The 14,366-nt window shown below is 38.6% G+C and overlaps 1 protein-coding gene across 6 annotated transcripts in view; it reads right to left on the bottom strand.

The window, feature by feature from the left end:
• Positions 1 to 235: 235 nt before the first annotated feature.
• ARHGAP21 (Rho GTPase activating protein 21) overlaps positions 236 to 14,366 on the bottom strand; it is a 120,971-nt gene continuing 106,840 nt past the window's right edge. For 4 of the 6 annotated variants that reach the window (XM_039548498.1, XM_039548497.1, XM_039548499.1 and 1 more), the window contains 13 exons: positions 13,562 to 13,846; positions 12,417 to 12,481; positions 12,187 to 12,335; positions 10,527 to 10,669; positions 10,289 to 10,444; positions 10,103 to 10,181; positions 9,580 to 9,653; positions 9,405 to 9,494; positions 6,791 to 6,916; positions 6,557 to 6,598; positions 6,125 to 6,230; positions 4,341 to 4,372; positions 1,089 to 2,822 (listed from right to left, as the gene is read on the bottom strand). In XM_039548498.1, the coding sequence (XP_039404432.1) occupies positions 1,089 to 2,822; positions 4,341 to 4,372; positions 6,125 to 6,230; positions 6,557 to 6,598; positions 6,791 to 6,916; positions 9,405 to 9,494; positions 9,580 to 9,653; positions 10,103 to 10,181; positions 10,289 to 10,444; positions 10,527 to 10,669; positions 12,187 to 12,335; positions 12,417 to 12,481; positions 13,562 to 13,846 (3,081 nt within the window). Of the gene's footprint in view, positions 2,823 to 4,340; positions 4,373 to 6,124; positions 6,231 to 6,556; positions 6,599 to 6,790; positions 6,917 to 9,404; positions 9,495 to 9,579; positions 9,654 to 10,102; positions 10,182 to 10,288; positions 10,445 to 10,526; positions 10,670 to 12,186; positions 12,336 to 12,416; positions 12,482 to 13,561; positions 13,847 to 14,366 lie in introns of all 6 variants that reach the window. The other 2 variants (XM_039548500.1, XM_039548496.1) reach the window with 1 other exon arrangement.

Raw genomic sequence — 14,366 nt, 5'->3', positions numbered from 1 at the left:
ACCCACTTCCTGCATATCTTAGAATCAAATTATGTATCAAGATGAAAATATTTAACCAACTGAATCCCTCTCACCTGCTGACCTGCACAGTGTGGCCCCACAAACAAAAGATTTATGAGAAGTTTCCTTCATCCAGGAGGAACTGCAGGCTTGGTGATCCCGAGAGCAGTTGCTGACTGCAACTTATAAACGTGACATTTCAGAACAGTTCATCAGAAAGAATTTGAATCACAAAAAGAGTCACCAAAACAATTTTATTTCCAGTGTTTAAGTGGGTATGCACACAGGCATGATACAGGTTTGGATTCATTAGGTCTTCATGCAGAATTATATTCTCGATAAAAGAAACCAGTTCCATCCAGTATCCACTATCTACACGCCTATGTTACAACATTTATATCAAATCTGGTATCTGAAGAAAAGATACACATGTAATATGTACAGTTAAGTTACTTATTTTACAGAAAGATTAGAAATTCAAGTCACATAAAACTCAAAATCTGTATTAAAATTGGAAATATAAAACTCCAATATTTACTGGAATGCCTAAGGAATGGAAGCTCTGTAGCCACCTGTGTTAACATTTGTAAAATGTAATGAAACTCGTTAACAGTAAAATTCATTCATTTGTTTGTAATAAGTTTCTCTAATTTAGCAATATGGCACCCTAACAAACCAAATGAATTTATAATGAGGCACTTGTTAGTGACTAAACCAAAAGAACAATTTTCCTGCATACTAATGCCAGGCCAACTCTCAGTCAGAAAACCATGTATACACTACACAGCATGTTGCATCAGATGCTTTGTTCAACATTTGTATGCAGCCATCAAATATACTTTTTCTTAAAATATATATATATATATACTTTAGTGTTCTTCTGGCTGTGGTAATGCACTGTGAAGACGTTCCACAGAGCACATTGATGAAACCAGCCCAAATGAAGGCTGCATAACAACAACAGTACAGGAAAAAAATATTTATATATGTACACACACACACGCACACACACACACACACACACACAGAGTTACTGGGAAGTGTAACAGTAAGTTAATGAATTGCTGCAGTGGACGTATCTCCCCATTTCAAAGATACTGGTAAAATCGAGATCTAACCACTTGGGTCCCAGACAGTTTATGAGGATGGGCATCAACTGCTGGGCTGAAGTTGTTTTTGTTGATGTTCTGATAATTTTCACCATTTACCTGGTCTGGTGGCTGAAATGGTCCCGAAGGTGGTGTTCTATTAATTAAGGTCAAGCTGCTGGAAGAGCTGCCTTCATCTTCCTGCATCTCTGCAGATGAGGGCAGTTCTGCCTTTGATACCTCTGCTAAGTTAGTGTTCTCAAGTCTGGGCTTTCCAGTTTCACCCGTACTAAGGTCAGTTGTGCTAGTGCGTAAACGTTCCCGTGCAAGCCAGTCTGAGATCGAGAGGTCCTGGGCTGGACATTTTGGCTTCAACCGAGTCACAGCTGAAAGCTCAGATTCTCTCTCTCTACTTTGACTTGGTTCTTGAGCTTTCCAAGCATTCAAGACACTTATTTCAGCAAAATCCCTCTGCCCTCCAAGTGTATGCCTTCGCCTGATATTCTTTCTCTTTGTAGTCTCTGCAGAATTAGCTTTTTGATTCCCAACTCCAAACATATCATCAGCAGATGATTTGAGTCGCAGCTTTAACCTGTCTGTAATCTTAAGTCTCCACGTAGGTTCTTGTTTGTCAGCCTCATTTTTGGCCGATGTAGCTAAACTGCTTGTAGATCTCCCTTTTTTCATGATGTCAAACATTTTGGTCACAGTAGGCAAGTCCTTCTCGCTCTTCGCATCCCCTGACCCCTCACTGTCTGTTTTGTGCCGTGCAGACTTTCTCCTGGAGAGCGTATCACATTCAATAAGTTTGTGCGAGCTGAAAAGTCTGCGACTCTCTAACTTCGGCGTGGAACTTCCCTCAGTACAACTTACTTCGCTTTCTTCAGAGTTCCTCCGACTGGTCTTTACTGCTTCTGACGCCTTCCCTTTGGACAGCCTTTCGGCAGCAGCGCTGGTAGCAAAGACAGGGAAGTCACTTTCACTGTCCGTCTCCATAGGACGCCCTTCGCTGATCAATTCACTTCTTTCATCATCAGCATCTTCTCCCTTGCTTTCTGTCACTGACTGCACCTCAGGGCTCAGCATACTGGCATCTAAACCAGTCAGATACATAGTAGATGAAGTAGTTGAGTAATCTGAGGTGATGGAGCTGACATCAGCTGCTAAAAACTCACTGTGTTTAATTTCAGGGCTGGCTACTTTTTTGCATGAGTATCTGTGCTGGGAAGCCTGGGAAGAAGTGCTTAGCATAGTGCCAGAGTCAGACACTGTCTCCTCAACCTGGGAAGAAGATTGTGAAATAGGCATTTTTGGGTTATTCTTCTGCATGGTTTGCAGAGAGTTGGTATTTGATGATTTTGTACATTTTTCATGGTAAGGCAGTGAAGGTTCCTCTGTCAGGATATTTTCTTTCTTTAATGACTTCTTTTCATCCTTTACAACATTCACATCTTTTTTACTGCTGTTCTCTTTTTCCTTCAGGACAAACATCCTTTGTTTTCTCCCTATCTCTCTCTCTCTTTCATATTCCCCTTTAGCTGTGTCCTCTTTTGCTGTGTCACCACGAGATTGTTCTGCAAGCTCCTTCTTGAAAAACACATTATCCAACTCATCCTCTGAGCTACTTGGTTGTGGTTTCTCTTTAGTTTTTTTCCGCTTGCGACTAGCTGCTGCAAAAATGGAGGACACAAGCAGTTCCTTGCTATACTGATCCTTTCCAGAACCCCAAGAACCCTGTTAAGAAAAGGGAGAGGGCATAAGTAAAGTCAAAAACAAACATTCGTTAGCCTGAGACAGTTTAAAAACACATCCTGAGCTTCACAGTAAAAAGTGTGTCTTCATTCAGGAAACATTTACATGCTCTTTCTGTAGTTTAAATGACATTGCCCCAGAAGCCAATTTTCATCCTGAGCCTTCCACTTTTTATCTGAGTCCCTTCAACTTAAGAAAGACTAGTTTGTGTATACTATTATTTAGTTTTTGATTGACTAATAAAGCAGGCCCCATTACGGTAAGAAAACCTTTTCAAGACTGGTTTGCAACTGCTTCACAGATGCTTCACAATCCCTCCTTTCAAGGTCTCACCTATTCAAAAAGGCTAATTACTCCATTTTTCAGTTCATCTTTCACCTTTCAGACTGAGTTTATAAATGGTATCAATTAATTACTGCCAATAAAATGAATGTTACTCATAACTAGTTTAAGTGTAGAAAATTAACAAATAAACTTCCTTATTTTAGAGGAATCTATCTTTAAAATGGCACAGAAACAATAAAAGTGCAAGCCAAATTATTCCATTTTATGAATTAAAAACTATTTTCACTACTCTGACAACATTACCACCTGGTCCCTTGGAAGCTTTGCTCCTTTCCTACTTACTGCCCCCCACCGCTACAGGCAGTATGATGTGGTGTCCTGGAAACTGGGCTATTTTGAGGAAACAGCCAAACCACCAAACATCCTCACAGAGCAGCTGTGTTGGCATCTCCACAGTGAACCAGAAGGATGCTCTGAGTCCTGTTCCCAGCTCCAAGGGAGGCATCAGTGCCACACCTGGAATGCAGGCCAGCATAAAGCTGTGCCATGAGCTCACTGAGGTCAGCTGTGTGCTGCCCTGTCACCGTGTGCTACCCTGTGTTAGAACTACTGAACAACAGCCCAGGAGACAAAAGATTTGTCCACATGTCAGATGAGAGCTTTGTCAATAAACTGAGGACTGAGCGAACGCCCATGCTCCAGTCTTGTTCCCCTGCTTCACAAGGCGTTCCTCCCAAGCACAGCAATACTTCCAAGGGAGATTCTGCAGAGCAACCTTCAACCACAGCCTTTGCCTTCCTCTAAGATGAGGAGCTATTACCTCCTGAAGAACAGGCTGAATTCTAAGTATATTTTTCTCAGTGAAATACAGAAATATAAATACTCTCTGTGAGTTAGTACTATGCCAACAACAGGGAACATATATATACATTTACCTCTACCAAATGAGATGCAAAAAGGAGCTAAGTGCTCACAATTGTGAGAGCTTGGAATGAAGCTGTTGCTGTGTGCAGCTGACTGCTTTGGTAGATGCAGCTAACTGCACACAAGTACTTCTCCAACACTTCAAAAATAGGTTATGAGAAAACAGTACTACCACTTACTCAAGAAATTCTACATAAGCTCTATAGTACATCTCCATATCAGTGATTTAATAAAGCAAGCACCGAACAGATTTCAGAAGCTTGTACTACACCACATCACAAAATTATTTACCTTAGATTTTGCTGAGTCACTAGTAGCTGAATCTGTGGAAAAATTAGAAAAAAATTTTGCTTAGTTCTCTGCAACTTTTTTCTTGTTGCTACAGACAATGCTGGACTTATGAAAAAGACAAGCACGGAACAAGATGTGAAGCAAATTAAAACCAGAACAGAGTGAATAGTCAGAGCTCACAAAGATGCAAGCTGCACCACAGAAAGCCACCGCCATGAAAGGATGCTGTGAATTGTAGGCAGAACCAGCTCAATGACAGGAATGGCAAAGGAGCCCTGTTCTTCAAAATCAAAAACAGAAATACTAATGTTTATTTGATGCTTTAAAGTATACAGCCCCTGCAAAACCGCAGCTGAGAGACCTTTTCAGGATGGCACTGTGTACTCTCTTGAGATTCAGAATACACAAAGCATAATTGGGTGTCTTAGTACAGCTGGCTCCCTAGGTACAAATCATGGTTCTTGTAGTCATACTCTTTTTGTGAGTTTTTAAGGAATTAAGTCATATTTTGTGTGTAAAACCCCAATTATACATCTCTCTCCACCTCTTGCTACATACAGGCAAAATTTTATTTTTAAATTGTCTAGATGTCAGCAGCTACTAGTTTTGTACTTTCCCACAACAAGCGCTTTTATGAAATGAAAAATGGACACCATAGTTTTACTGTCTCGCAAAACCCAAGATTATACAATTATAAAGGGGGTAGGAAGGGGCTAGCACAATGACTAAAAAACATGAACTTGGGACTTCCTCCCTGGGAAGAAAGAGCTGAGCCCCCTGCCACACCCCTTTTTGACACATGGCTAATGCTTTATGACTAGAAAGACTGGTAGACCATACCATGCTATTTCTCCTCAGGGTCTGCTTCAGAGATAACAAGAAACAGCAGAAAAACTTTTAAAAAGTAGCATTGATCTGTTTAAAATACTCTTAAAAGAAAATTTACAGCACAGATCAACTTGGGGTTTTTTCCATTTACAAGAAACGGGGGTTTCTGCAGACAAGGCAGCTACAGTGTGGGCAACAGTCCTCCTTCTTCCTACAGTTCCAGCTGTCCATCAGTGACATCACAGAATCCACTAATGACATCACCGTGTGATAGACTCCTCCCACTTCGCCTGTTACAACATCAGTACAAAGTGACTGTTTCAGTAAGTGCTGAACAACCCTTTGAAAACTGAAACAAAAGCTAGAAACGAAGGGATAACATTCGTGGGATACAACATGCTGGGTTAGTGCAATAGTAGAGTGAAGGGAGGAGGGGAAGAAGTCACCAAAAAAGAGCCTGTAATGCTTATCTTTAGCCACAAAAGAGGATGGCATTTATAAACAGAAGGAAACCAGCTTTAGTATAAACATACTGCAACATACTTAAAGTGTCCATCACTTGACAAGAAAACATAACTCAATTTGCATTCCTAACGTTGGAAGGAGCAATATTAGAACACCACTGAAGATCAGTCTTTCTGCCATCACAACAAACCACTTTATAGCAGCGTATCTGCTTGACCTCACAATGATGATTGCATGGGTTACTGTGAATAAATAAAATACTATGTGCAAGACTCATTTTTTAATGATTAAATTCCTGTTAGACAAAAAAGTCTTCCAAATTATATCATGCATGATTATCAACAATTCAAGTCTTTAAGAAGTGTTAAATGATCTTTTGGAAAAGAGGAAAACGTTTTATTAGTAAAAGAAAATAGGAAGAGAGAGTTACAGTGAGTTAACAGAGTAGGCTATTCTAGCCTATGGACTAACACTGTCCAGGCAAGAGTTACCTGATACGTCTCCAGGAGATACTCCCGTTCTTCCAATGTTGGTGAGTAAATGATCTATGTTTGGCACTGGCTGAGATTCTACAGTGTTTTCCTCCTGAACTGCTGTCTACAGTTAATAAACAAAGATCTCTTCATCATCGTTTCACAAATAGTTCATTACGATTCAACAGCATTTAGAAAACTGCATTATTCACCTGAAGAACACGAGGAAAGCGTGTCCTATTTTCCTTTATGCTTTTAAAACAAATGCATGGCTTGCTTTTTAAAAAAAAATAGAATTCATTACTACAAGGACTGGAAAGCTAAAAAGGTGCTTCTGAAGAGCAAACCATACAGTGACATAGTAAGAAATACACAGGCGGTCTAGAGGCAGCAGAAGCAGATTCTAAACTAAGGCAGTTAGGACACAAGTATTTATGCCATAATACTTACAAGAGGTTCTTCAGCATCATCTTCTGTGAAAAACCAGTCATGCTAAAAGTTAAAATAAAAAAGGTGAAAACCCCACAGGAAATACAAAACCCAAATGTGGCACAATCATACATGGATATTACTAAAAGTGACAGTTTGATGGATAAATACGAGACCCAAACTGGTCCAATGAGAAAAAAGCTGGTTGATCTCTGTACGATCTTATTTTTTAAATAATGAAATGCACCCACTTACTTTTTGGATGAGTGTTTCTACAATTTTATATTGGTCTGGCATGTGTGTAACCATGTGTGTCATGTTATCATCAGATGTCCTCACAAGTGTTGGACCAAATACTATTGCCAGGTTTCTTGGTTCCATCTAAGAAATGAAATATTTCCACATCATACATTTATAATGAGAAAATACAGTAATATGGGCTAAGTACATTAATATAACACTATTAATATATATGAGAACTATTTTAAATAAGGACATAAAAGAGTTTTTTAAAAATACATTAGGTACTCAGGTATCATGTTACACTACAACAAAAGTCTCCTAATATGCAGCTGCAATAAATACACCCAACATTTCTGCAATTCAGAATTCTAACCTTCCTTAACTTACTGCAAGCAAATGGCTCCACAAGCACAGAAAACTCACAGACTCAGACATATTCTTTACACTTTCAGGGGGATCTTTTCATCTTTCCTTAAAGAAACACTGATGCTTGGAAACATTGATGTTTTAAGAATTTCTTGTTTTCTAAAAAGGCATTTATAGCTCCCTGGTTTTTTTCCTGAAAATGTTTACATGACACACACACACAAAATATTAAGCTGGTAATCAAATACTGTATTATATCTACTGATAAAGACCTCATTCAATTTTCACCAACTTCAGAGGAGGTGGCAGAACAAATATCACACATCTATTCTAAACACATCTATTTGTGAGACAGGCTCAGAGTTATGTGATCAGGTCACCACTTTAAAAGTGAATTAAGTGTATGACTAATGTTACATCTCTGACAAATAATTTCAAGAAGCAGCAGCAGAACTTACCTTCTATTTTTGCTTACTTCTTTAACTCTGAATTTACTATTCTAGTATAGAACAGGCCAGTAATATACAGGAGGCAAGGTCTTTGTGCTTACCAGAAGTAAGTTGCAAACGTGACACAAGCCCCTAACACTCTCTTGGACTTGAATTGTGTCTTTTGATAAGTCACACAATTGTAACAACACCTCATTCATCTAGCCTTATATATTCAATAATATTAACAGTATTTAACAACATTCATATAGCCCACCAAAACCGTAAAATTATAAAAAAGCTTCCTTTAGGCACTGCACTTAAAAATGACATTTACTATAATTTCCTTATAATATCTGCTGTAATTTCACTGAAGTTTATAATCTGTTGAATTTTTTTTAATTAACACACAAATACTTCTCTTTCATATTTACCTGGAAGGTATTATTTTCAGAACCTACCATATTCACCTCAACTGATCTTTTAAGTGATTTAAGATGATTTAAATGATTTGGCCACAGGCTCTTCTATATACCACCAATTATATCAAGTTTTTTCCTTTATTCTGTTTGTAGGGTATGCCCAGCCACTGCCCGGGAGGGACGTCTGCTGAGATAAGGAGATTGCTCAATCTCCCAGCAGAACTCCCCTGGAAAGACAACCACTTTTTCAGTTATGGCGAGAAGAAGACAAACTCAGAATCCTCTGGGAGACCCTATGCAGATCCTTTGTAGCCCATTGGCCTTTACCTTCTGGCACCCACCCCCTGTATCCCTATAAAGCCAGCCCCCTGCCCCTGCGGGGGCAGAGAGAGTTGCTTGTCCCTGGCTCCCCTTCGCCAGAGTACGGACCAATAAAGCTGCCTCGTGCGGAACAGCTACACGAGCCTCTCGTCTCTCCCTGGTCCGGCCTGGAGGCTGCCCTGCAGAGCTGAGCTGAAATCACGAGCTGACAATCACTAAAGAGCTGACAGCTTCTGCAAGGGCCCTCCTAGGCAGCAGCTGAGGGAAGACACCGGGCCTCGGGAAGGCGATTCCTTTTGGGACCATCTCTCCAGACCGGTCACAGCTTCCTCGGTCAGAGCTACTGACCCATCACCAGCTGTCATAACTCTGCCCACTGGAAGCCAAGCCACCACATTTCCTGCCTTGAGGTAAACATCCATAAGCACACCCATATTATGGACAGCTTTGCACTCAGCTACCCCTCCCTGAGAGCTGAGAAAGGGGACACTATTATTTGTATTTACTGTAGGATTATAGCATGCACAGAAGCACTCAACACCTCTCTCCCACCCTACGGAAATGACAAAAAGTTACATTTAGAGGTGGAAAAAGACCCAGTAGTGATGGACTACCACCACTTACAGTATGAATTTTCTTTATTAAAACCAGCCAAACAGCATCTATAGGGTAATTAAACAGACAACTACAGCAAGTCCTAGTCTTAAAAATTTCTCAAGCATACAGAAGCCAGGCTTCAAAGAAAGCTAATGTGACAAACACTGTCAGCACTTTATTCACCTGTGCCCTGCCCAGGCAGTCTCACTGGTGTCTGAATTGGATTACAGGAAATTTACAGACTTGGGATAAATTTAGGTTGCAAGGAGTTATTCCCAAGAGACTGACTACCAGTTTGAATAATCTTAATTCACACTAAACAGGTGCATATTTTGCAGGAGTACTTAGCCTAATATAAAAATCTTCTCCACATAGCAAAACTCCCTAATTTCATCTACAACAATAAACTATCACCTTAATTAGAAACAACCCGGCACAAAAATAATACTTAATGAAACTAACCAAAACACATTATATGTTTCTTTCTAATACCTTGTTCTTTTCTGAGTTCTCTGCTACTGTCTTCAGGTGTGCAGAAAGAAACTTGAGAGTCTCATAATGGTGTTCAGGTAAATCATGAATCTGAAACAAACAATCACTGTTCAGAACTCTGAACACTTAATGCTACTTTTGTAATGCACCTGCAACACAACTGATTTTAGTTTACCAGTCTCTTCAGTGTTTTCAGACGCTCAACAGGATCTTCTTTTCTATTGGCATCTATAAAATCTGCATATTTATCTGTTAAAAAAGCAGAAATTATTCATATATATGAGTTTTTATATCTATGTACGTCTATGTATACACCCCCATCTGCCAGCCCCACTTCCCCTTGAACACAAGTAACATATATACAACAATGACCTCTGGAATTAGCCCATTATATTGTACATATATGTATTGTATGACAGTGGGGAAAAAAACCCCCAGCTTTCATAGAATACTGCAACAGCAGAATTGAAAATTTTACTCTTTTAGTTGCATATTCATAATCCCTTCACATCAGAGAAATTCTATTGACACCTCTCATTCTTAAGATGATCACCATGACTCCCCACCCTTTAAGGAAGACAACATTTATTGCAGAGTGGGGATGATTTCACTGGATTTTCTCTCAAACCATCTGAACGTTGTAAGACAATTGTTCAACAGCAAGTCCTAAAGACAAAACTGTAATGAAAACAACCTACCGTTGGTAAAGAGGGGTTCTGGGAGCTTTCGGAAGAAGGATTTCAGCAAACTGCTTATCACGTTCAAGTCACGCCATTTCTATGTGTTTAAAATAAAAGGTCAGACATGCTTTATATTTCTATAATCACAACACAACCAGAAGTTTTGGGCATTTTAATATGAAAACAGTGTGCTCGAAGACTTACATCATCATGAACATCAATGTCAGTCATTCCTTTGTTGAGCTCTTCTTGCATACTTGAGATGGCAGCATTATTTCCAGGCACTCTGTAAATACCTGTGTATTCAAGACCTCTTTCTTCGACCAGTTTGCAGCATATATCAACAATCAGCGGAATATACTGAAGAAAGAGTTGTATAGATAAGTAATTGATTTTAATAGTATTTTAAATTCACAATGAAAAAAAACCTCTACTTCCATACTTTGTTGGTATGAGCTGGGGGGCAGTCATCCAGTCTAACACCAAATGTTCCAACAGCAGAGGGCTTCTTTTCAAATGTCTTCCTCATAATGCTTGGAATGCCTTTTCTCCACGTCCCTTTGTCTTTTGGTGGGCTTGTCTCATCTTTTTGTTGTTAGGACCATGGAAAAAGAAGAAATAAAGACCAAAAATAAGAAAATGTATGCCACACAGCTGACTGTAAGTACAGGTAACAGATTTGCAAAAAGCAAGTGGCACCTGCTGCATTTTTAGCTTTTACCAGCCTAGCTTTAGGCAACAACTCACTAAATATTAGTCTGTCTTGAACATTACTTCTCTTACTCTTCTGTGGTTCAAAAGATAAATCTAAACATACTCACACCCCAGACTTAGAAAAGCAAGTAGCTGGATGGAACTGTGGCATTTCATCATTCTAAGACTAAAGGTATATAAACTACGCAATTTAAAATTTATATAAACTACTAAATTAGAAAAAAATAAAATCTACATTTAGTAGCACAACACTAAGTCTCTATGGAATCACACTGCTGCACGAAATACCCATCAAACTCTAGAGCCATGCTCGCACATGGGCAGACTTACTCTCTCAGAAATTATCAGATTTTAGTCACTCCTAAATCAGTCCAAACATTACTCACTTAAAGTATTCTCTATTCAAAAATTAGATTGGAAGTTCAGTTGCTCTGCCTACCTCTCCTATAGAATTCTTGTAGCAAATTGCAATTCCCATTAATCCTGCACTGCAAGTCACCTAACACAGTAAGTACTTCCTTCTTATGTCTGGAGATATTCTTTCAGTAGATTTGACATTTACCCAACACATGGAATTTAGTCACATGTGTAGCACTGCAGGAGCAAAGGGACGTTTGTTGGCAACAAAAACAGAATTCACTGATAGCTTAAATTCAAGACTGAATCATTAAAAAGTGGCTGATCAAAAGGATCAAAAGTGATTGCTTATCCAATTGCCTGAATTTGTATACAACATTTTTTAACCAACAGTCTGAAGTACCATATGTTTACACACTACATGAAAAAAAAAAAAAAAAAAGAAAAAAAAAGAAAAAGAGAGTAAAAAAGAGCAGCTTGTGACATTATTTGATGGAGTTCAGATACTGATTCAAGTTTGCCAGCTCATCAGACTTTTTTAGAACTCAGGAGGCATTAATTTTATTCCAGAAAAAATAATACAGGTTCACTCCAGTGTTTTAAAAATTAAGACAAAAAAAGCTGTTCTTCTGTACTTTTGAAGTACTTTAATGGAAAAATTTACCTTATCACTTCCAAGTCAGCTGGAGACTGACTTGTATGTATTACACACAAAATTATTTCCAAAGCTTGGCAAAATTTTGCTCACAAGAAGCCTAAAACCTGTATTTTACTATTGTTAGCACTACATTGAGCTGTTGGGGAAAAAAAGCCACAAAACCCTCTTGAGAGGGATCTTAAATGAAACACTTCAGGGATCTGAGATGAAGTAGTTCCTAGTGACTAGAGTGAGCAGAGCTGCAGCTTAAAAAGCCCTGGCTAATACTTGGTTTGCATCTATGTAGTCATGAACTAAAAAATACCTGAGAAGGGCACCTCGACAGCCTTGCACTGGGGCAGAAGGGAACTAGAAATACACAAAACATACAGACCTTTAGTGAGAAGCTTCCTTTCAGTCTCATCCTTAGGAGAATGTGGACTCTGAGTCCTTTGTTCTGCTTTAGTTCCAAGCAGAGTCTGTCTGATACTTAGACTCTGGCGAGGTGTTTTGGGAGATGGCTCTGTTTTGCTGCTTGAAGAGCTGAACAAGAGAGATTACTTCAGTTAAAAGAAGCTAAATAAGAACTCTACAAAAACTACTGGCAACATACAATCCACCTACCTCATCATTGTACTGTACTCTTTAATCCTTCGACTAATCAGATCTCTACTAGTAACACCCGTATCCTATAAAACAAATAGAGAAACACTTTATATTTCGTTTCAGAATATGATCAACTCTTCTGGTCACCAAATAAATACTGAATTCAGCATTTCAGTCCACTTTAAAAAAACCCAAACCCTCAACCAAACCAAACATCCTAACAGACAGTTCTTGAGAACAGTAAAGACAAAACATTTAAAACCACAAGGAAAACAAAAGTGAGTAATTACAAATTACAAAAGTACTGCTATTTATACAGGTTTTTTTCCAAAGCAGTACAATCTGATTAAATCTTTTTAAACTGAAAGTAAGTTTAAACAGAAAAAATGCAAGTAAACACATATTACTACTTTGAAAAATACAATCCTATGTGCACACAGTACTTAGAAAACTAATTGCTACTACAAATACAGCTGAAAAGACATGAATTCAAATCTGCTTTTTTACCTATCTTTGTAATACTTTGGATAATTATTTTGAATCTTAGCAGATGTGCATGACCACAGACATGAATATATTCCTCTGTTGCTCCTCAGTGCAATGAAAATGCACCATGGACAATATTGGGACAGATATTGATACCTTATGTACAACAAGAGATGTTTGCCTTTGGCAATGAGCATTAACTTAATTCATAGAAACATCAGCATTTAATCAGAGAAACAGGCATCCTCCAAAGTTTCACTTTTTAACTGCTGAGAAACTCTTCACACTGTACTACTGCACACACCACTTTGCAATGCAAGCCTGAAGAGAGACCCCACTGGTCCTAAACATGCAATTATCTTTTAAAAAAGATTAGGTATTTTTGGCAGATCAGTTTACTAAAGTGTATCTTTAGTCAAATCAGCAACAGCATTAGCTAATTCCTTTCAAAATTCTATGTTCTAATTATGACTATGTTGACCTTTTTTTAAACTCTATTCATTTACTCAGTTACCTTCCCTTTCACCTCATTTTCTTGTATGTTCCTGTACACATTTTGGTCAACTGCTTAATGAAAAATTAATTCTTCTGTTCAAGTATTAATTACAAGAAAACACAATACATGTAGAATTAAAATGAAAGAACTATGACTTCTGTTTCATATATTATAGAATTACCTCATCATTTAAGTTGCTGTTGTCCTGTATTGCTTTAATCCATGCTAACATATTATCTCTGTCCTCAGCTTGAAACAGATACTCGCGGTCTGATGTGGTGAGTCTAAATACATTTTTCCTCTTGGTTTCACAGTATGAGATGTCTATTAAGCAAGCATTGATGCTTATAGGTTGTTCTTCCTCAGAGAGGGTCACTTGTTCCTTTTTATCCTTGTACAAGTAAAGTGAATGACCTCGAAGAACAACATACAATTGCTTCCACGGCCGAATGCTCCCACTAACTCGCTGAAAAACAGCAACCAAAGTGTCAGTTTGCTTACGTGTTACAGTGCACCATTCTGGATTACATAACTACCTCCAGAAGTTTCACAAAGAAGGTCTACCCACCTGGCTGGCAGAAAGACTACACAAGGTGGGATTCACTAATTGCTCTCCATTAGAGGAGTGAATTGCTTGATAACCTGCTCTCCCAGACCACCCACTGAGTGTGAGTTCACATATGACAGTAGTAGGAAACAGAATGCAACAAATTCTCGTCTGGTATTTAGGGAACTCTTGCCCATGCCTTTTAAACTGCCTTCAAGTCAGAATGGCATTTTCACACCACTGCAATTCCAGACTCCCAGTTTTCTTTAAGTGTTAGTCTGTATTTGTGCAGAAGGTTAATTTGAACTCAACTCCACAACACTCACAAAAATTACAACTTTTTTCATTATTAGGAAAGAGGAAAAAAATACAACTACACCCACCAAGGGACTGATTCTTATTATTTAATTAGTCATTAGAAATTAGTTTACTTGAACAG

This window comes from Corvus cornix, chromosome 2, assembly GCF_000738735.6.
Source record: "Corvus cornix cornix isolate S_Up_H32 chromosome 2, ASM73873v5, whole genome shotgun sequence".
Taxonomy (NCBI): Eukaryota; Metazoa; Chordata; class Aves; order Passeriformes; family Corvidae; genus Corvus; species Corvus cornix.
Note: the sequence above shows the minus strand (reverse complement) of the source record. Positions and strands in the feature narration are given on the sequence as shown.